General features: G+C 38.2%; 1 protein-coding gene across 1 annotated transcript; it reads left to right on the top strand.

Moving 5' to 3' along the window:
• Window positions 1–1,071: 1,071 nt before the first annotated feature.
• Window positions 1,072–4,189, top strand: PPP4R3C (protein phosphatase 4 regulatory subunit 3C). The gene is given in 5 exon segments (XM_073227701.1): window positions 1,072–1,650; window positions 1,653–2,375; window positions 2,378–2,407; window positions 2,410–3,138; window positions 3,141–4,189. Coding segments are annotated over 5 exon segments (2,292 nt in total). The 5' UTR covers window positions 1,072–1,310; the 3' UTR covers window positions 3,611–4,189.
• The last annotated feature ends 18,770 nt before the right edge of the window (window positions 4,190–22,959 follow it).

The raw sequence follows: 22,959 nt of genomic DNA, 5'->3' as shown, positions 1-22,959 counted from the left end.
CAATTTAGCTTCCCTCTGGCCTACTGCTTCCCTAAGAATGAGGGTTGTGGGTATAGATTTGATAGGGAAAATTTACAAGGACAGCAACCTAGTGGGTGGCTCCACTCTGTCTCGCACCCCTCCCTCCTCAACGTAAACAACACAAGGAGAGTAATTTAGGAGGTGGCTCCCCTCTGCCTCACCCCCCTCCTCAACCCAAACAAAAAAGGGAACACTCCCGTGGTTTCCCCATGCTGCCGAGCACCAGTCCCAAGGTTCACTCCCTAAACTCCCTCCCCCTTGCCTGCTCACTTGCGTAGGAATGTTACAGATAAGGAAGCAGAAAGGTATAAATTGCTCCCTTTTCCTTTGTTCTGGGCTCAGACTTTTTTGGGAGATTCCTCCCCTCTGAGCCCGCCGGTGTGAAATAAAGCCTCAACACTCCAAGACCTCTGAGTGTCGGTGATCCAGTCCAGGCTTTTTTTTCAGTATTTTCCGTAACAGACAGATTGAAAAAAGTTTTACCCATTCTGCTGAAATATGTAGAGCTTTAGGCTGAGCAGAACAGAGTAACAAAGTAAAGGAGTGGCTAACTCCCTCATAGAACAATATCCTGTGCCAAGGACATGTGAGTGAGTGATATAGACTTAAGCTAAACCTGATGGAGAAAACCCACCTACAGATCTGTAGTTATTGCTAATAGTCTGCAGTACAATGGTTCCTACTGCTTTTTGGAAAAAAAAGGCCTTTTCTTAACATAAAATGTTAGGTGTAGACTTGTTCAGGGCAGAAGTGATTAAACTCTTTTGTTTAAGGTCCTAAGCCTCCACCCCCTCACACCCTTGAATAAAAATGTTTCTGGGGGACAAAAGATTTCATGGAAAGAACAGAGAGCTCTTTGATCTAATCTCCAAGTCTCCGTTTGTTAGCTTGGCAATGACTCGCCTCAACATGTACACAACCTTCCTTTTTGGGTAGAATCCTGGCGGAGTCATAAGAATCTTGTCATAATCGAGGTTCTCCTAGACAACGCTGAGCAGGCTGAAGGAATTGCGTCAGAGACCCACATGAAGAGTTTGAGGTGTCAATGTAGGGAGGGGATCGTGAAGTGGAAGCGAGAAGTAGTGGGACTCCAGGCGAACCCTGCTGACCTCGGGAACCGCCGATGTCCTCATGACCACTACTTTGCTTCCACTTTCGTTCGATTTTTCTCAAACCGCCCCCTCAGCCACGTCACTGTTGCCGTAACAGTAGCCTCAACTGTTCACCTTCCCTGCCCGTGCAAAGCACACAGTGACCAGCGCTGGAGAGAAGCAGCCAGAGGGGGTGCGATGGCGGACAAGCGGCACCATGAAACAGTCTACACAATCAATGAGGACCAAGAATGGAACGAACTAGGCACTGGCAACATCTCAGCCACATTCATGGACAGGTCTCAGGCCATGACTCTGCTAGTCCTATCAGAGTCTAGCAGCTCAGTGGTCTTGTTGTCAAGGCTAAATCCAAACACTCTTTATCAGAAAAAAAAATGGGGGAGGTTAATTGTTTGGTCTGAAGTTGAGAACCATACAATTTCGTTAAGTTTCCAAGACCCAGAAGTTTGTGGCAAGATCTGGGAAGACATTTGCTGGGTTCAAGGTAAAGATCCATCTGTGGACATTATACACAGTCTCATGAAGTGACAGGAGCTGGGAATTTTGTTCCACTGCATACCTGTGAACTCGAGCAACTTGAACTGTTTGCTGACTTAGTTACCTCAGCTCTCTCTTTACCTGCCTGTATAGAAAGGCTGGTTCTGGTCTTGAAAAATGCAAGCTGTATGAGAAGATTACTACAAATGTTCCATACTTGTGAGAACCTACAGGATATTGAAGACTTGCACCATTTGTATGATATTTTTAAAGGAATCTTACTCTTTAACAAGACATCTCTGTTTGAGATCATGGTTTCTGATGAGTGTATCAGGGATGTGGTGGGATGCCTTGAATATGACCCTGCTTTGGTTCAGCCAAACAAGCACAGGGAATTTTTGACCCAAAATGCAAAGTTCAAGAAAGTTGTGCCTATAAGAGACTCTGAACTTAGACAAAAAATACGTCAGACATACAGGATACAGTACATCTATGACATTCTTTCGCCTGTACCATCAGTGTTTGGCAGGAAGTTATTTTCTAATCTTAGAAAGTTTATTTTCTTCAACCAATTTGAGATTGTTAGCATGCTACAGGAAGATGGCAGCCTTTTGTCTGAAGTCTTCACACAGTTAAAGGATGAAACTACAGATGATGGTAAACGGTGTGAACTGCTGTTTTTTTTCAAGGAATTCTGTGCATTTACTCGTACATTACATCGTCAAAGGAAGGAAGCACTATTTGAAACATTGACACAATTGGGACTTCTGCTCTTAAAGTTGTAATGAACGTGGATGATCTGCTACTGAGATATTTTCTTATCTGGTGGAGAATTTTCCATCCATGATCCAAGAATTTATAATGAAGGAAGCCCAGCAGAGTAAAGATTGTAATCATTTCATTAATGTAGTAATCAAACAAATGATCTGCAATACTGATCCTGAGCTAGAAGGTGCTGTTCATATAATGGAACTTCTTCGTGCTCTTCTTGATCTTGACAACATGCTGACAACACCTGATACATACGAAACATGTGAATTTCTAAGTTTCTTTTATGAACATTGTATGCATAACTTAACAGCACCTTTTTTTGCCATCACCTCAAAAGATAAAAGTGAAGAGAATGGTGTAGCTGGAGCTGACGAAAACAAAAATGACCTTAATAATTATCAAACAGCACAGGCGCTTTCTATAATTTTAGAACTCCTCATATTTTGTGTGCAACATCACACATATTACATAAAATATTATATTTTGGGCAAAGACTTGCTAAGAAGAATACTGATTGTGATGAATTCAAAGCACACTTTCCTTATTTTGGGTGCTGTTCACTTTATGAGAAGGATGATTGGCCTTAATGATGAACTTTACAATTATTACATCATCAAGGGAAATCTTTTTGAGCCCTTTGTAAATGCCTTTCTGCGTAATGGAACTCGGTACAGTATGTTGAATTCAGCTATTATTGAGCTGTTTGAATACATAAGAGTGAAGAATATCAAGTCTCTGGTTACATACATAGTAAAAAATATTATAGTGCACTTGGCTCAATTAAATATGTTCAAACGTTCAAAAGATTAAAGATTAAATATGATGAAGCAGAAGGCCAGAAGAATAAAAAATGGAAGAACTCACATCCTACACTGCACAGTGAAATGTTTCACACAGGTGCTAGAGTTTTGGGGAAGAAGGAAGAAATGCATTTTAAAGAAAATACAGAGGAAGAAGCAGCAGTTACACCAGCCTTGGAAGGTGATTTCCAAGATTGTTACGATAAATTGATGGAGACTGAAAAAACAAAAGGAAATGAAGACAAGGTACATCATCGTAAAAGAACATCTTACGGTAGCTTCAAAGTTACTTCACCCCATTCAGCCAGTGCTGCTAGTGGAACAAGTAGCCCAAACAGTGCTAGCTCAGTTGGTGTTGTGGATTACTCTGATGAAGAAGAAGAAAAGGAAGATGACACATCTTCCAGGAAAAGACCACATCTTACTTAGCTCATAAAATCTTTATGAAAGGCCCTCCACATTACTAAACTATGAAAATTCTGCAAACATCAATTAGCTGAAAAATCTGAATCCAAAACCTTTCTCATGTGACTTACAAGTATGCAATAAATAGCAAAGATGGTGAGTGTTATAATCTAGGAGGGTTTAGTTCTATAGAAACCAAACTTCCCATAATCTTAAAAAAAAAAAAAAAGGGCAGGCAAGAACTTGAGTGGTAACTTCTCAGCGAGAAAAGTCTTAGTCAGGGAGGAAACAGGGTGATAATATAATATTAATGTAGTTTTGTTCCAGGGGGGCGTTTCAGAAACAAGATAGCATCTCTCAAGCCATGCTAGCTAAATTAAATGTTGTACTGGAATTATTCACGTTGTGAGTGTATGCTAACAGTGCAGTTGCAAAGCCTAGAACATTACTTGCTTAGTGGTTCTGGCTGTGATTTTCTTTCTTTCAGTTGCCTTCTTTGAGATAAAAATTTATGTTCATATGGAAAACAAAGTCTGCTATAATAAAAAAGTGAAGTTAAGCTATTTCTGTGAAGACTTAACACAAATTTAGCCTTATGGGTAATTGGAGTCAAATAACTTTCAGTGTATATGATGTCCATAAATAAAAAAGGAAACTGGATTCAGAATGTGCTGTTGCTAATATAACTTTTTTTTTAGATAAGAAATGTCCTGAATCAGTCCAGTAGTATTATTAAAAGGTATTCTCTGGGACCTTAGGAGTGGGGAGAAGAGAACACTTTGAATTTCCAAGATTGTGAAAAATGCTTAGAAGCCATTTCCTGATTCATTGATAAAGTTTTGTCTGTCTCCAAAGCAGCAGGTAAATTTCAAAGTGTAACTTACAAAAGCTAGCATATAAAAATAGTGCTTAATGAAGTGACATTTAATATCTAGAAGCCATTTTGGATCAAGAAAAGTTACTTAAATGTCAAATTTCATACAGTACACAAAGTTTTTTTTTCCATCAATGAAGAAAGGTGCCTCATTAAAGAGTGAGTGCAAATGAATTCCTAAAAATAAGTTGTAATAAAGAGTTAAGAGGTTTTATTTTTAGAGGAGCAAATTAATTGGGTCCATTTTTCCTGGACTACTTTAAATTAAAGCATTTTTCCTGTTCTGAAGATTTTAGAGTTAATTTTAATTTGGGCTATCACTTGAACAAGATGGGCTGTCTATGTAAGTATGAAGTATAGTTTTCCACAGACAGATATTTATTTTGTATTCAAAATACCACTGCACTTGTTTTGGACCATTTGATGGTGTTCATGCTGAACTATAAAATTCAAGAATTAAAAGTAACCTTGTAATTACAAAAATAGAAGAGATCGTTTTCAAGGTGCTACTGAGCCAACAGGAGATACATCTTATGTAAAACTAAGCATTGTATAAGAGTTACAAAGAAAGTGTATTCCTAAAACAGGAAATAGTCATTTCATCAGATAGAAAGTCTGCTAAAATGTAGACATGACCTCCAGAGATATAATCAGACATTACTGAGGGCATGACACAGTAGGGAAACTATGTTTTAGCATCTCTCAAGCCATGCTAGCTAATTTAAATGTTGTACTGGGATTATTCATGTTGTGAGTGTATGTCAAAAAAGACAATTTGTTCAAAAGCATTTCAGGTTTTCCTTCTGGCTAGACTGTCATGTGGAATGTTAGCCACAGTATACATATTTACATGCATACACAATTTGTTTTGAAAAAATATATTTAACTCTTTGTTTTGGTGGGAGTAGCCCCAGTTCCTTAAAAGAGCAGCTTTTCACAATTAGACAGAGAAGAAACAATTTTTTGATGTCTTTTCTGCTTATTCCGTTCTCTTTGACCAGTTCTAACTGGCCATAAGAAAAATGGGCACAGTAGGAAAAAAAATGAATATTTGTCCCCAGTGAGTTTGTAAGGACTGTATTGTCCCCAGTGAGTTTGTAAGGAAAGATGAAGGAGGGCGTTAAGTGTAATGGGAAGTTTTTTTTAAAAAAGGAGAAAAGCAAAACAAAACAGAAAAAAAAGACAGGCACTCTATTGAGCAGTGTAACGTCTCTGAGCCTTTTTATAGTCCCAGTTAGCTCCTTAATGTTAGGGAAACAACATGACAGGCAAAATGGTACAAAGGCAAATTGCCCATCAGATGGCATAACCTATTATTAAGGGAACATTTAAGAGGGCAACAAAACATAGAAGGGCAATGCTTACTGTCTGCACACTGAGTGAAAAATTGACCAAAATGTTCAGTCTCTCTAGATACAGGGTATGAGAAGATACTGTGTCAAAGTGTTTAATGTCATTAAAATTTTTGGAAGTAATTTTACATGGACCCTTAGGTGAGTTATTTAAGGAAAGAAAAGGCAGTTTGGGATGGCCCAGTAGACACAAAATTTAGGTGAGCCTTTTTGGAGAAGGTCTCTGGGATCATCAAGGTTTTGGCTTTCTGTACATGACCTATGGTAATTTTTATGGCTTAGTAACGTTCTAAATATGCCTATTCAGGCAACTGTTGCTCACAGTGCAAGTTCTGAAGCATACTAGTTTCGTCACCTTAGACAATTGACTTATTTTCTCCTCTAGACACAATTTCTCCATCCTGTGTTAAAAATTAGAAACTGTATGTAAGTGACCCACAACATATTTAGCACTCAATAATACCTTTTAAATTCATTAGCAGCAGTAGTGGCACACCATAGTTATTTCTAAGATGATCAGGGATTAAACCAGGTAAAAACACTGATATCACAAATTATGATCGTAAATCAATAATCCCCTATTCTGGATCAAATTGATAGCAACATGATACATTAAAAATTAGTGAGTTCATGTCTATGTGTGTGCACTGTGCCCTGCTGAGACACAACTGAAGTTAAAAGCACTAAAGTGGAAAGGAAAATAAACCTTCAGAGCAATGAAGACACTTGGATGGAGTGGTGTCTGGGGTGATAAGCAAGGAATGAGAGATGTCAGGGGTGAAGAGAAAAATTGGAATTAGAAGAGTGGGAGGGCAGGTGGGGAGGGCATTGAAGATTTATAAAAATGACAAGATGACTAAGCCCTATTCCTCCCTTCCTCATCCCAGGGAGCAGAGCAGTAGAATGCTCCCACAGACAGCACCAAATGTCCTTTCCTTCAAGCAGCTGAACTAGCAGGCAAAGCTGAGGGCCCTGGTATGGATTCTGTTGCCACGGAGTTCAGGCCTTCTCTCTATGGTGTTATTGTGGGATCCAAGGTGCTGAAAGTGTACCATCCAAAGGTGCCAGTCACAGTGTTTTCAGGAGAGAGATGTGGCAGTGCCCAGCTCCCACCCAAGAAATACAGTCTCAAGGGTGCAAATAGTGCCCCTGGGAAAAAAAAAAAAGACTTTACAATTGAGAGTTCTGCCAGGTAGTACCTACAGTAGTCAGGGAGCACAGGTTGAGAATACTAGCAGGTAAGCCTTTAGGTTCCCAGTTCAGTTAAAATCACTGAGCGTACACCTTGTTTTGGAGCATCTGCTAAATGTGGGTAGTCCAATCTTTGTTTGTATGATATTCTTTTTTTTTGATATCATTAATGTATAATTACATGAGCAACATTATGGTGACTAGTCTCCCCCCATTACCAAGCCCCCACCACACACCCCCAGTACAGTCACTGTCCATCAGTGTAGTAAGATGCTATAGAATCACTATTTGTCTTCTCTGTGCTATACTGCCTTCCAGTGACCCCAACACACATTATGTGTGCTAACCATAATGCTCCTTTTTCCCTTTCTCCCTCCCTTCCCACTCATCCCAGTCCCTTTCCCTTTGGTAACTGTTCGCTCATCCTTGGGTTCTGTGAGTCTGCTGCTGTTTTGTTCCTTCAGTTTTTTCTTTGTTCTTATACTCCACAGATGAGTGAAATCATTTGGTACTTGTCTTTTTCCACCTGGCTTATTTCACTGAGCATAATACCCTCTAGCTCCATCCATGTTGTGGCAATAAACGTAGGGCTGCATATGTCTTTTTCAAACTGGAGTGCTGCATTCTTAGGGTAAATTCGAGGAGTGGAATTCCTGGGTCAAATGCTATTTCTATTTTGAGTTTTTTGAGGAACGTCCATACTGCTTCCCACAATGGTTGAACTAATTTACATTCCCACCAGCAGTGTAGGAGGGTTCCCCTTTCTCCACATCCTTCCCTACATTTCTGGTTTGTCTTTTGGATGCTGGCCATCCTAACTGGTGTGAGGTGATATCTCATTGTGGTTTGAATTTGCATTTCTCTGATGATTAGCGATGTGTAGCATCTTTTCATGTGCCTGTTGGCCATCTGAATTTCTTCTTTGGAGAAGTGTCTATTCAGTTCCTCTGCCCATTTTTTAATTGGCTTATTTGCTTTTTGTTTGTTGAGGTATATGAGCTCTTTATATAATTTGGATGTCAACCCCTTTTCGGGTCTGTCATTTATGAATATATTCTCCCATACTGTAGGATGTCTTTTTGTTCTACTGATGGTATCCTTTGCTGTACAGAAGCTTTTTAGTTTGATATAGTCCCACTTGTTCATTTTTGCTTTTGTTTCCCTTGCCCAGGGAGATATGTTCATGAAGAACTTGCTTATGTTTATGTCCAAGAGATTTTTGCCTATGTTTTTTTCTAAGACTTTTATGATTTCATGACTTACATTCAGGTCGTTGATCCATTTTGAGTTTACTTTTGTGTATGAGGTTAGACAATGATCCAGTTTCATTCTCTTACATGTAGCTGTGCAGTTAGTCCTATCTTTCTTGATCTTACTTCTTGCCATGAGATGACTGAGATTGGGACTGGGGATGACATCCAGAGCTGTGATCATCCCCTATGTCTGATAGATGTTTCAGTAAAGTTCAGGAGAAAGGTGGTCAGAGCCATCTGGCTGAGGATGGCAGTCTCTGCAGCCAGTTACATTGAAGGAGCTTACTATAGTTTAGGAGAGCGGCACCAGATGCTTTTCTGGGGGAGAATGGCTCCAGAGGCAGCTCTGAAAGACTAAAGTCAATACTGTCCCTTTTTTCCCTTTACAGCAACTATGACTTTGCCCTCTTTTTTAGTCATTTCTTACTCTCACCAAAACTGTTCATCTAGAAAGATCAAGTGTGAGAGAGACAAGCACATTTTTTTTATTTTGGTATCACTAATCTACAATTACATGAGGAACATTATGTTTACTAGGCTCCCCCCTTCACCAAGTCCCCCCACAAACCCCATTACAGTCACTGTCCATCAGCGTAGTAATATGCTGTAGAGTCACTACTTCTCGTCTCTGTGTTACACAGTCGTCCCCATGCCTCCCTCCCACATTATACATGCTAATCTTAATGGCCCCTTTCTTTTGTCACCCCCTTATCCCTCCCTTCCCTCCCATCCTCCCCAGTCCCTTTCCCTTTGGTAACTGTTAGTCCATTCTTGGGTTCTGTGATTCTGCTACTGTTTTGTTCCTTCAGTTTTTCTTTGTTCTTATACTCCACATATGAGTGAAATCATTTGGTACTTGTCTTTCTCCGCCTGGCTTATTTCACTGAGTATAATACCCTCTAGTTCCATCCATGTTGTTGCAAATGGTAGGATTTGTCTTCTTCTTATGGCTGAATAATATTCCATTGTGTATATGTACCACATCTTCTTTATCCATTCATCTACTAATGGACACGTAGGTTGCTTCCAGTTCTTGGCTATTGTAAACAGTGCTGCGATAAACATAGGGGTGCATCTGTCTTTTTCAAACTGGGCTGCTGTATTCTTAGGGTAAATTCCTAAAAGTGGAATTCCTGGGTCAAATGGTATTTCTATTTTGAGCTTTTTGAGGAACCTCCATACTGCTTTCCACAATGGTTGAACTAATTTACATTCCCACCAGCAGTGTAGGAGGGTTCCCCTTTCTCCACACCCTCGCCAACATTTGTTGTTGTTTGTCTTTTGGATGGTGGCCATCCTTACTGGTGTGAGGTGATATCTCATTGTAGTTTTAATTTGCATTTCTCTGATGATCAGCGATGTGGAGCATCTTTTCATGTGTCTATTGGCCATCTGAATTTCTTCCTTGGAGAACTGTCTATTCAGCTCCTCTGCCCATTTTTTAATTGGATTATTTGCTTTTTGTTTGTTGAGGTGTGTGAGCTCTTTATATATTCTGAATGACAACCCTTTATCGAATCTGTCATTTATGAATATATTCTCCCATACTGTAGGATATCTTTTTGTTCTATTGATGGTGTCCTTTGCTGTACAGAAGCTCTTCAGCTTGATATAGTCCCACTTGTTCATTTTTTCTTTTGTTTCCCTTGCCTGGGGAGATAATGTTCATGAAGAAGTCACTCATGTTTATGTCCAAGAGACTTTTGCCTATGTTTTTTTCTGAGAGTTTTATGGTTTCATGACTTACATTCAGGTCTTTGATCCATTTTGAGTTTACTTTTGTGTATAGGGTTAGATAATGATCCAGTTTCATTCTCTTACATGTAGCTGTCCAGTTTTGCCAACAGCAACTGTTGAAGAGGCTGTCATTTCCCCATTGTGTGCCCATCGCTCCTTTATCGTATATTAATTGACCATATATGTTTGGGTTAATGTCTGGAGTCGCTAATCTGTTCCACTGGTCTGTGGCTCTGTTCTTGTGCCAGTACCAAATTGTCTTGATTACTGTGGCTTTATAGTAGAGCTTGAAGTTGGGGAGTGAGATTCCTTCCACTTTATTGTTCCTTTTCAGGATTGCTTTGGCTATTTGGGGTCTTTGGTGTTTCCATATGAATTTTTAAACTATTTGTTCCAGTTCGTTGAAGAATGCTGTTGGTAATTTGATAGGGATTGCATCAAATCTGTATATTGCTTTGGGCAGGATGGCCATTTTGACAATTTTAATTCTTCCTAGCCAAGAGCATGGGATGAGTTCCATTTGTTAGTGTCCTCTTTAATTTCTCTTAAGAGTGTCTTGTAGTTTTCAGGGTACAGGTCTTTCACTTCCTTGGTTAGGTTTATTCCTAGGTATTTTATTCTTTTTGATGCAATTGTGAATGGAATTGTTTTCCTGATTTCTCTTTCTATTAATTCATTGTTAGTGTATAGGAAAGCCACAGATTTCTGTTTATTAATTTTGTATCCTGCAACTTTGCTGAATTCCAATGTTAGTTCTAATAGTTTTGGTGTGGAGTGTTTAGGGTTTTTTATGTACAATATCATGTCATCTGCAAATAGTGACAGTTTGACTTCATCTTTACCAATCTGGATTCCTTGTATTTCTTTGCTTTGTCTAATTGCTGTGGCTAGGACCTCCAGTACTCTGTTGAATAACAGTGGGGAGAGTGGGAATCCCTGTCTTGTTCCCAATCCTAGAGGAAGACCTTTCAGTTTCTTGCTGTTCAGTATGATGTTGGCTGTGGGTTTATCATATATGGCCTTTATTATGTTGAGGCACTTGCCATCTATACCCATTTTGTTGAGAGTTTTTATCAGGAATGGATGTTGAATTTTGTCTAATGCTTTTTCAGCATCTATGGAAATGATCATGGGATTTTTGTCCTACTTTTTGTTTATGTGGTGGATGATGTTGATGGATTTTCAAATGTACCATCCTTGCATCCCTGAGATGAATCCTACTTGGTCATGGTGTATGATCCTCTTCATGTATTTTTGAATTTTGTTTGCTAATATTTTGTTGAGTATTTTTGCATCTACGTTCATTGGGGATATTGGTCTGTAATTTTCTTTTTTGGTAGGGTCTTTGCCTGGTTTTGGTATTAGGGTGATGCTGGCTTCATAGAATGAGTTTGGGAGTATTTCCTCCTTTTCTATTTTTTGGAAAAGTTTAAGGAGAATGGGTATTATGTCTTCTCTGTACGTCTGATAAAATTCTGAGGTAAATCCATCTGGCCCGGGTTTTTTTTTCTTGGGTAGTGTTTTGATTACCGCTTCAATTTCTTTGCTGGTAATTGGTTTGTTTAGATTTTGTGCTTCTTCCTTGGTCAGTCTTGGAAGGTTGTATTTTTCTAGGAAGTTGTCCATTTCTTCTAGGTTATCCAGCTTCTTAGCATATAGGGTTTTGTAGTATTCTCTAATAATTCTTTGTATTTCTGTTGGGTCCTTCGTGATGTTTCCTTTCTCGTTTCTGATTCTGTTGAGTGTGTGGTGATTCTCTTTTTCTCTTAGTAAGTCTGGCTAAATGCTTATCTATTTTGTTTATTTTGTCAAAGAACCAGCTCTTGGTTTCATTGATGTTTTCTATTGTTTTATTCTTCTCAATTTTATTTATTTCTTCTCTGATCTTTATTACGTCCCTCCTTCTGCTGATTTTAGGCCTCATTTGTTCTTCTTTTTCCAGTTTCGATAATGGTGACTTTAGACTATTCATCTGGGATTGTTCTTCGTTCTTTTAATGTGCCTGGATTGCTATATACTTTCCTCTTAAGACTGCTTTTGCTGCGTCTCAGAGAAGTTGGGGCTTGTGTTGTTGCTGTCATTTGTTTCCATATATTGCTTGATCTCTATTTTAATTTGGTCATTGATCCATTGATTATTTAGGAGCATTTTATCAAGCCTCCATGTGTTTGTGAGCCTTTTTGCTTTTTTTGTTCAATTTATTTCTAGTTTTATACCTTTGTGGTCTGAGAGGTTGGTTGGTAGAATTTGAGTCTTTTTGAATTTACTGAGACTCTTTTTGTGGCCCAGTGTGTGGTCTATTCTGTAGAATAGTACATGTGCACTTGAGAAAAATATGTATCCTGTTGCTTTTGGGTGTAGAGTTCTATAGATGTCTATTAGGTCCATCTGTTCAAGTGTGTTGTTCAGTGCCTCTGTGTCCTTACTTATATTTTGTCTGGTGGAATTGTCCTTTGGAATGAGTGGTGTGTTGAAGTCTCCTAAAGTGAATGCATTGCCTTCTATTTCCTCCTTTAATTCTGTTTGTATTTGTTTCACATATGTTGGTGCTCCTGTATTGGTTGCATATGTATTTATAATAGTTATATCCTCTTGTTGGTCTGACCCCTTTCTCATTATGTAATGTCCTTCTTTATCTCTTGTTATTTTCTTTGTTTTGAAGTCTATTTTGTCTGATACTAGTACTCCAACACCTGCTTTTTTCCCCTGTTGTTTGTATGAAATATCTTTTTCCATCCCTTGACTTTTATTCTGTGCGTGTCTTTTGGATTTGAGGTGAGTCTCTTGTAAGCAGCGTATAGATATGTCTTGCTTGTTTATCCATTCTATTACTCTGTGTGTTTTGATTGGTGCATTCAGTCCATTTACATTTAGGGTGATTATTAAAAGATATGTACTTATTGCCACTGCAGGCTTTAGATTCATGGTTACCAAAGGTTCAAGGTTAGCTTCTTTACTATCTTACTGCCTCACTTAACTCGCTTATTGAGATATTATAAACACAGTCTGATGATTCTTTATTTCTCTCCCTTCTTATTCCTCCTCCTCCATTCTTTATAGGTTAGGTGTTTTATTTTATGTTTTTTTTGTGTTTCCTTTGAGTGCTTTTGTGGGTAGTTGGTTTTATTTTTTTGCCTTTAGTTAATTTTGGTTGGTCTGCTTTCTTTGCTGTGATTTTATTTTCTCTGGTGGCATCTATTTAGCCTTAGGAGTACTTCCATCTAGAGCAGTCCCTCTAGAATACCCTGTAGAGGTAGTTTGTGGGAGGCAAATCCCCTCAACTTTTGCTTGTCTGGAAATTGTTTAATCCCTCCTTCATATTTAAATGATAATCATGCTGGATACAGTATTCTTGGTTCAAGGCCCTTCTGTTTCATTGCATTAAATATATCATGCCATTCTCTTCTGGCCTTTATGGTTTCTGTTCAGAAATCTGATGATAGCCTGATGGGTTTTCCTTCGTAGGTGACCTTTTTTCTCTCTCTGGCTGCCTTTAATACTTTGTACTTGTCCTTGATCTTTGCCATTTTAATTATTATGTGTGTTGGTGTTGTCCTCCTTGGGTCCCTTGTGTTGGGAGTTCTGTGTGCTTCTGTGTTCTGAGCGACTATTTTCTCCCCCAATTTGGGGAAGTTTTCAGCAATTATTTCTTCAAATACACTTTCTGTCCGTTTTTCTCTCTCTTCTTCTTCTGGTACCCATGTAATGTGGATATTGTTCCTTTTGGATTGGTCACACAGTTCTTTTAATATTCCTTCATTCCTGGACATCCTTTTATCTCTCTCTCTGTCAACTTCTCTGTGTTCCTGTTCTCTGATTTCTATTCCATTAACAGCCTCTTGCACCTCATCCATTCTGCTTTTAAGTCCTTCCAGAGATTATTTTATTTCTGTATTCTCCCTCCCAACTTTATCCATTAGCTCTTGCATTTTTCTCTGTAGCTCTATCAGCATGATTATGACCTTTATTTTGAACTCTTTTTCAGGAATATTGGTTAAATCTATCTCCCCAGGTTTCCTCTCAGGAGATGTCTGGGTTATTTTTGTCTGTATTAAATTCTTCTGCCTTTTCATGGTGATAGAGGTAGTCGTAGGCAGTTGGCATGTGTGTCAGCTGGGAGAACAAAGTCCCTTCCTGCTTGCTTTTTGCCTTCCTCTCCTGCAAGAACGATGACCCCTAGTGGCTTGTGCTGGGGAGCTGCATGCCAACAGGGTCTCTGAGTCTGACCCAGGTGGCTGCGGGGGACGCTCTGCGTGGCTGCTGTGTGTGTGGCCTGTCTCAGGCTGCTGCTCTCCTATGGTGGGGCTGCACCAGAGGGGGAATGGTGGGAGGCTGTTTATTGCCATGAGGGGCCTCAGAGATGTGCTCCCACCCAGGAGGTTAGGGTGCCCGCAGTTACCCCAGATTCCCAGCTGTTGGGCTGAGTGTGCCAGGACACTTCTGTCCAGCTGTGAAGCTCCTGTCCCTTTAAGACTTTCAAAAAGCACTCGCTTTTCTTTTGTCCCATGGGCCCCAACTGCGGGGACCTGCTCGCAGGTTGTACTGTTCTGTTTCCCTGGTATCCAGCACACCATGTACTGTGTCTGCACTCCCGGTGCGGATGACTAGGGCTGGGTATTTAGCATTCCTGGGCTCCACTCCCTCCCTGCTCCGACTCATCTCCTCCTGCCGAGGAGCTGGGGTTGGGGGCACCCTTGGGTCCTGCCAGTCCGCGGCTTGTATCTTACCCCCTTCGTGATGTGCTGAGTTCTTGCAGATGTAGATATAGCCTGGCTGTTGTGCTGTATCTTCTGGTCTGTCTTTTAGAAATAGTTGTATTTGTTGTATTTTCAGAAATATATATGGTTTGGGGAGGAGGTTTCCACTGCCCTACTCACACCACCATCTTGGCTCCTCCTCAGACAAGCACATTTTTGTAAAGCCAGAGTAAGTTTGAATCATGTAGCTCTTGTTTTTGCCAGACTGCCACCCAGAGGCTACACCAACCAGGCTGACCTGGGAAAAGAAATATACATCATAACCTGGAATGGTCAGGACAGAATCCTAACCTTTCAAAATAGGTCTATATAATTTCCTATCCCTTTAGTCCTGACTCAGTGACCATAACTGTCTTGCTCTGATACAGGGCTTTTCAATGTCAGCGCTGGTAACATTTTGAACCAGGTAATTCCTTGTCCTGGGAGGCTTTCCTGTGTGCTGTAGGATACTGGGCAGCATCCCTGACTTCTCCCCACTCGATGCCAGCAGCACACCCCCAGCTGTGATAACCCAAAATGTATCCAGAAGATGCTACATATCCCTCAAGGGGGCAACATCATCCTCAGCTTAAGGCAGTAGTCTAAAGATGTGTGCAGTTTGACTAAAGAGCTTTTTTTAACTTTGTGGATAATGGGTCCACATCCACCAAGCTGAGTGCCATTCTGCTTTCATCCTCTACCTGAAAGGGCCAAGTACGTATAAGGGGCAGGTGTGTAATTCACTTTTATGAAAAGAGAATGGGCTTTGCATATAATTCCATAGATCCTGATTCTGCTTTTCATTAGAAGTGTCACCATGGCATCTTATTTGATATTCCAATTCTCAATTCTCATACCTGTGACATATGGCTAAGAACACTGTGGTGGCTGAATTGTGTCTCCCCAAATCCATATGTTGAAATTCTAACTTCCAGTACCTCAGAATGGGACTGTATTTGGACATAGAGTCTTGAAAGTTGTAATAAATTTAAAATGAGGTCATCAGGATGGACCTGACTACATTATGACTGGTGTCTTTAGAAGAATAAAATTAGACACACATTTCACACAGAGGGAAGACCATGTGAAGACACAGGGAGAAGATGGCCATCTACAAGCCAAGGAGAGACGCCCCAGAAAAAAACAATTCTGCTGACACCTTAATCTTGAGCTAACCTCCGGAACTGTGAGAGAACAAATTTCTGTTGTTTAAGCCCCCAAGTCTGTGGTACTTTGTTATGGCAGAAGTTCTGTGGGGACTAAAGAACATGTTGTCTTATGAATATCACAGTTATTATGATAAAGAGTTCACAAATGAGATATGTTAATAGCTCTTCTTTACTGAGCTTGAATTATATGTCAAGCACACTTTCCTAGGTAATTTACCTATATTATTTCTAATTTCACAATAAACCTGCAGAGAATGAGAATGCATGTTGTACAGAGGGAGTATAATTGAATAAAGTTTAGGGTCCCAGCCACTGTGCTCTGTGCTCACTGTCCCACCCTCCCTCAGGCTGTGCTTCCTAGGGGCTGCACCCAAACCAGCATCTGCGTGGCAGGGGTACTAAAGCAGGCTTGTTCCTGGAAAGTGAGACTCCTCTGACTGGAGAATGACTTGACTTTCTGAAGGCCTTCCTGAACATTCTTTAGACTCCTTGGTGGTCTAGGATGCTTCCATCAGTCCCTCTTTTTTCATTTGGAGCCAGAGTATGTCATAATCTGATAGCTCTTCCAACACTCTCCAACTAGTTCTCCATTGCCTCTCATTAAAATTTTTCCTAATAAAAATTTGTGCATGCTAAATAGTCTCATTATGGCTGCTGCTTTGTGAGCCTGGACTAAGAGAACATGTATTTTCTGTTTGTTTACAGAAGAAACAGAGGCACAAAGAAGTGTGTGCCCAGAATTACATGACTAGTATTAGTGAGATTGTATTCAGATATGTTTGTCTGATCATTAGACTGAGTTATTTTTTCTTACATAGAATGTGTCTTGAAATGTATGGTGAAAGTACTTTAAACATTAAAACCATTGTATGCACCTACCATATATATTTATTAATAATAAAACAAACCTGAAATCAATATATCAGGTCTATGAACAATCTATGCACATAAACAGTAACAATGTCCATCTTTCTGCTCAAACCATGCTTCAAAATGTCATGTTAAGCTAACGCTGCTTCAATTCTCCATCAAAACACAGTACTCTGAAAACCACTGTCATCACACTCACACAGGTGTTGCTAAAGAGGGAGCTACCTAGTGAAATTTTCACTCTTGCTTCAGCACTCAAGTGAGATAAAATAGCTAACTTAAACTGAGTGCCAAGCACCATGCTAAGTAAGTACCTTATATGTGGGGTGAGATACTTTGACCTTAACAATGGAGTCTCTATCACCACTTCTCATGCATTCCCTCTTGCTAGAATTTAGTGGCTAACATGAGAAAAATGTTGGGAATAGAGGCCTATTTACTTTAGTGAGAAAAGTTTTAGCCCCAGAAGAGTGGGGGGCTTGAAATAGAAATTATGTGTAATTATATACAACATGAAATTAACTATATCTTGTGTGTCTGAGTGTGTAGACTGTTTCCTAGCCACTAGGCTTGCATCAACTCATGTTCCTTTCTATCTTTCTGTTGCGTTGTTTGATTTTGTTTCCCTTTTCCCCTTTATTGCTTTGTAAGGTATTCTTTTGATTCTAATCTGGTGGTTAGTTACCTTTGAACTGTAACATGCACACTTTATTTTACAAGAACTATATTTAATCATTCTATCCTTCACTTAGGATAATAAAGAAAATTGTTTTATATGTACCATGCCTTTATAGTATTGCATGTGATTGCTGTCTTGATATAGCTGACATTTTTAGCTGTTTTTACTAGGTTCTTATTATCCAAACTGTTGGAATCAGAAGCAAACCAAATTTGAGAGACATTATTTCCTGCCCCCACTGCAATGACTAAATTGAGCAATTATGTGGGTAATATTTGGAAAAAACTGCAGAAAACTACTTTTGTTCAAGAGTCACTAAGGCAACTCTTTAGAAAAGGACATGAATGGGCTGAGCATCCTGATAAGCCATCCAATAATATTGGGATGTTCTTGTTCTACAAATTTTCAGATATCCTACAAAGTCTGAAGAGTCAATTGTATCTGGCAGTGGAAAACATACAGTATTTTTGGTGTATTTCCAAAGCTTGTGAGATATCAAGGAATGGTAGATTTACTTCATGCCAAAAATAAGATATTATGTAGAAAGCTTATCATATTTTTCTCAGATTTCAGTATTATTCTTTAAATGTAATTAAATTTTTTATGATTTCTCTTGACCTGTATATATGAAGAATCATTTTCAAAGTATAACAGATTACATATTATGGGGGAAATCACATTATTTTAGAAAACATCAATTTCCTTTAGAAAAATACATTTTTAATAATACTATGCATGATGGCTTTATTTATCTTTGCTAATATTTCAGGCAGGTAAAAAGTGTATTGCATGGGATTTGGGTTTAGAATGCCTGAGTTTGTGCAATTATTGAAGTACTTTCCATCTATCAGCCTTCAGATCATTCATATAACCTTTCTCAGTCTCAGGGTACCTATCTACAAAATGATGCTTGTGCTGTAAATAACAATGTATGTAAAATTATAAAATTTTGAAATACCACAGGGATGTTGACAAATATTTTCTACTTAGTTAATCTGACATTGTAACAATTTTCTTTTATACCTAACAACTAGTGTGATTTCATTATTATTTCTCACATAAAGTATTATTATCAGAGTATACCAATATATAACTCCATATTGATACCTTGAAATTGGAGTATAAGCAATGATTTACAGTAACTTTCTTAAGTTTTTCTTTTTAAGGTATTTAATTAGATGTAAGAAAATTGGCATATTTTTCTTTTCTTTTTTCTTTACATCTCTCTTTGAAATTTAGAAAATGGTACTTAATACATAAATGTAATATTCCTATAAAAATACCAACTAATGAGATAAAACTCTCCTTGTATCATTACCTGGAATCTAACATCTGTCATTCCCACACTTTGCTCAGGATCTCATTTCTATCAGTTTGATGTAATTAAATATGGTGTTCCATGGATAAATATATTTATACAAATTCATATTATAGCTATGTGTATATGTACATTAAATACATACTTTACTCTGGAACAATAATAGATATTTACTCTGTATTTTCCATTCTCCCTCCCTTTTCTTGAGAAGTATCCTCAATTTCCAGTAGGAGATTCAACTCTCAACTCTTAGCCAAGCAGTTAATGTTAGACTGACCCTACTCCATCACCAACCCCAGGGGTATATTAGTGTATTCCTTGACATTTGTCACTTACACGTGAATAGATATGCAAAAAATGGCGAAACAAATTAAATGAATAAGTTTCTAGGAATTATTTGCTTTTCTTCCATGAGAACTGCTTGAAAAGATTCTCTTTGCTGCTGGATGCAAATAAGAAATGTGTTACTTTTAGAGTTGATGGCAGCCGTGCTTTGAGAACAAGGGAAGAAACTTCCTATATAAACCAGTATCAGAGAAGCAAGGCAAATAATTGCAGAGAGAAATCCATGTCTAATATTTATTTCCTAGAGCAAGCTGCACCTGAAGCTTTACTTTTGGGTTGTTGAATAACCAGAGAAAATCTTTCCTTTGTAATTTAAGCTGATTTACACTGGGATTTCTGTCATTTGAAATAATCTGAGAATATTACAGACAAGTTCTGTTTAATTTTCAAAGAAAAAAAAATCAACTACAATGATATTTTTAACTGTTCCAGGGCACAAACTAAAAAAGCTTCCAAACACTTCAGAAATTGGATTGGAATTTTACAAAAAGCAATCAAAAAACAGACAAGAGGATCCCCCAAAGAAAAATTTAATTTATATTGAAGCAAATTCCTAAATGGAATAGCACCAATTGTAGCTTATCAGTGTATTTTTGTATTAATATTATTAATAAGAAAAAACTATTCATCTCACAGAGGGCTAACAAAATTATCAAATTTTACACCCACATCTGGTAAAAAGTTAGCATTTTCTTAAATGGGTTTAGTGTATATCCATACAGCCAATACATAGCTAGTACACACTAATATAGCATCCTAGGTGATACACAATTTGACTTGTTGCTCAGTGCTCATTACTAGAGGTCAGATTCTGCTGGGTAGATGCTGCAGTATATTTTGGATATCATCCCATTGTATGTACTCATGTGTATATGTGTGTATGTTTTGATGTAAAATATGTTCTATATATTTATATGAAAATCAGCATATTTAACAGTGACTCTCTAGAGGAATATCTGTTACATCTATATTATAGTCAGTAATAAGATAAAGTTACCAATTATTGACTGTTACTTTACATAGAACTGTTGTCTCCCAGTCTATGCAATTAGATAAGAAAGAGTAAGAAATGAGAACTATAAATATTAGAGAAAAGAAGGACATATATCTTTTTTCATATTTTATTACTGTATACTATGAAGATGCAAAAGAATCTGTAAAACAAAAAGAATTTAGTAAGGGTGTTGAGTATACAATTAGTGACAACCCATAAATCTCCTTTATCCAATAATAAGCACAGTAGTTTCTGTGTTTAGTAATAAATTAAATGCCTAGGAATAAATACAAGTAATATGTAAAACCTATATGAAGAAAGCATTAAATTTTCTTAAGACATATAAAATCCTTTAGTAAGATTTTTAGTAACAATCCTTTAATAATAACATGCCTTGATTTTGGACAGGAAAACAGCACTGTGAGGAATTCCATTTTCCAAACATAAATTCATTAAAGTAATGCAGTCCAAGGAAACGTACTATTAGGACTTTCTTTTCTTTCTGAAAATACAAAGTGATTCTGACATTCATCTAGAAGTATTATGAGTCAAGACTAACATGGACATTTATGAAAAAGAATAATTTTAGCATATGAGTTCTACCAAATATCAAAATATGTAAGTTCAGAAACATAGAAACATCACTATATGGGTGCAATAGGAAACAAACATTTCAATAGAAAGAATACAATTTAGAGATCCATAGATGGGGTCTCATATGCTAAATATGGATAAGCTATGTTAAGCGAAACTGGTGTTGGTTCAGCAGTCTAGAAACTAGGAGGAAAATGCAGCTTCATCTCACATTACTTTGCTTATTGAAATCAATTTTACAGAAATCAAATATTTCAAGAAAATAAATCATAGACCTACTCACTTGTTTGGTGAAGATTTTACTAATCGTGGATGGTACAGGCCTCTCCATCATCATTTTTATTTTTTTGTCTCAGTAATGACAGGAAATCTGAGTGGTGACAAAGGGAAAGACTGATAAAATATTCTGTATTGGTGGGAGAAAATCCAATATGTATTCCTTATTCTATGGGTAGTATTCTTTTCTACCATGAAATTAGAGAAACACAGATGATTAAATTTAATGGTGGAAAAAACATAAGTTAGTAGTTCACAGAAAATGAAATACCCAAAATCAGCAAACATGTAATAATGTACTCTATAGCAAGCTGAGTCAGATATCCCCCTAAAACATATTCATATCATAACCCCTGGAACCTATGAATGTTGCTTCATATAGCAAAGTCTTTGCAGATGTGGATACATTAAGGATCTTGGAATGGGAAGATTATCCTGGATTCTGCAGATTGGCCCTAAATGCAATCACATGTATGCTTAAAAGAGGAAGGCAGAGAGAGATTTGACTCACACATACAGAGGAAAAGACAATGCAGAGACGGAGCAGAGAGATTTGAAATCTTAGCCTGGAAGATGGGAAAGTTGTGGCCACAAACCAAGGAATGCCAGCAGTCACATGCCAGAAGCTGGAAGAGGCCAAATACAGCTCCTTAGGGTCTCTGGAGAGAATGCAGCCCTGCTGACACATTCATTTCCACCCAGTGACCCTGTGTTTTGAACTTCCGGCCTCTAGAACTCTGGGAGTATATTTTTTTTGTTGTTTTAAGCTATCCAGTTTGCGGTAATTTGTTAAGTGCCAAACCTAGAGATTGCTAGATGAATATGTCTATGCTTTAAATTCACCTCCCTCAACACCTCTTCCTGGAATGGTGGGAAACTATGTAGTTAGTTAGGAAAAGAAGAGGTGAGGGAAACATAGAGATAGAGAGAGATGGGAGAGAGAGAATCCAAGACAGCAAGCTGATTCTTTTTGTAGATTTCCCACCTGAAACTGAATCCCATCAAGTTGAATCAAGATGAACCCTTTGGAAGCTCACCTAGGAAGGTTCATCACACTGAACAATTTACTTTCAAATGAGATGGGTATAGTGTATAAAAGGTGCTATCACTATCTGAAAGTAACTGGAAAAAGGTATAAATATTATACAAGAGACAGGGGAGAGAGACCACAAAGCAAGAAGAATGTGCAATGGTAATGCTCGCATCCTATCAACGTGAACCTGTTCAATAAGACCATTAAAAATAATTACAGAGTAAAGTTAATCTAAATATGTAGACCCAGGAGAACATCTCAAAGATACATTTCTAAGATACAGAATATAAAGTGGATATAGGAGAATATGAATAGCGATATCCCATATATGTATTTTTATTTTAAAAAATCACTTCTCTAATTGAGGATATCAATAAGGAAGACAACAATGATGAAGAAGGTTGCACTGAGGATATGACAAAAAAGGTGGAATAGAGTCAACATGTTCTACCCTTAGCTCCTACAAGATTGTTCCTTGCACTCTGTTTTCACAGCACCAGCTTTACTGCTCCTGCTTTAAGAGCCTAGCCAATAAAAATGAACAGTTTGTTCAAGCCCTCCATGGATTGAGTACTAGGCACTGTTCCCCTCTAATCCTTATCAGTGGTTCTTTCCCCAGCCTTGCATAATGTGTTCTCATGAAAGTCTGCTGATTATTAATCAGCTGAAAACTTGAGGAGCACTCTCTGCAGATTGCCAGAGTTCTCTGTGTGTGCAGCTCTCTCCAGTACTCTGTTCTAAGAATACTAGTCACTGTGGTCTCCCTGGACTAGCAACTCCCTCCCAGGGATCCTCCAGTTTCTAAACAAAATTTAAGAGGGAGTCAAATCAAACACATGTATCTGCCCTCTCATCCAGAGGCTTGTGACATGACAGAAAAAAATATAGATGACTGAATCCCTTGTCTTGACTAAGTTATCTCTTTCTGCAGATCCCCTTACTCTTTCAAGAT

Source organism: Manis javanica, chromosome X, assembly GCF_040802235.1.
Source record: "Manis javanica isolate MJ-LG chromosome X, MJ_LKY, whole genome shotgun sequence".
NCBI lineage: Eukaryota > Metazoa > Chordata > Mammalia > Pholidota > Manidae > Manis > Manis javanica.
The sequence above is the reverse complement of the archived record's forward strand: the minus strand, read 5'-3'. Positions and strand labels throughout refer to the sequence as shown.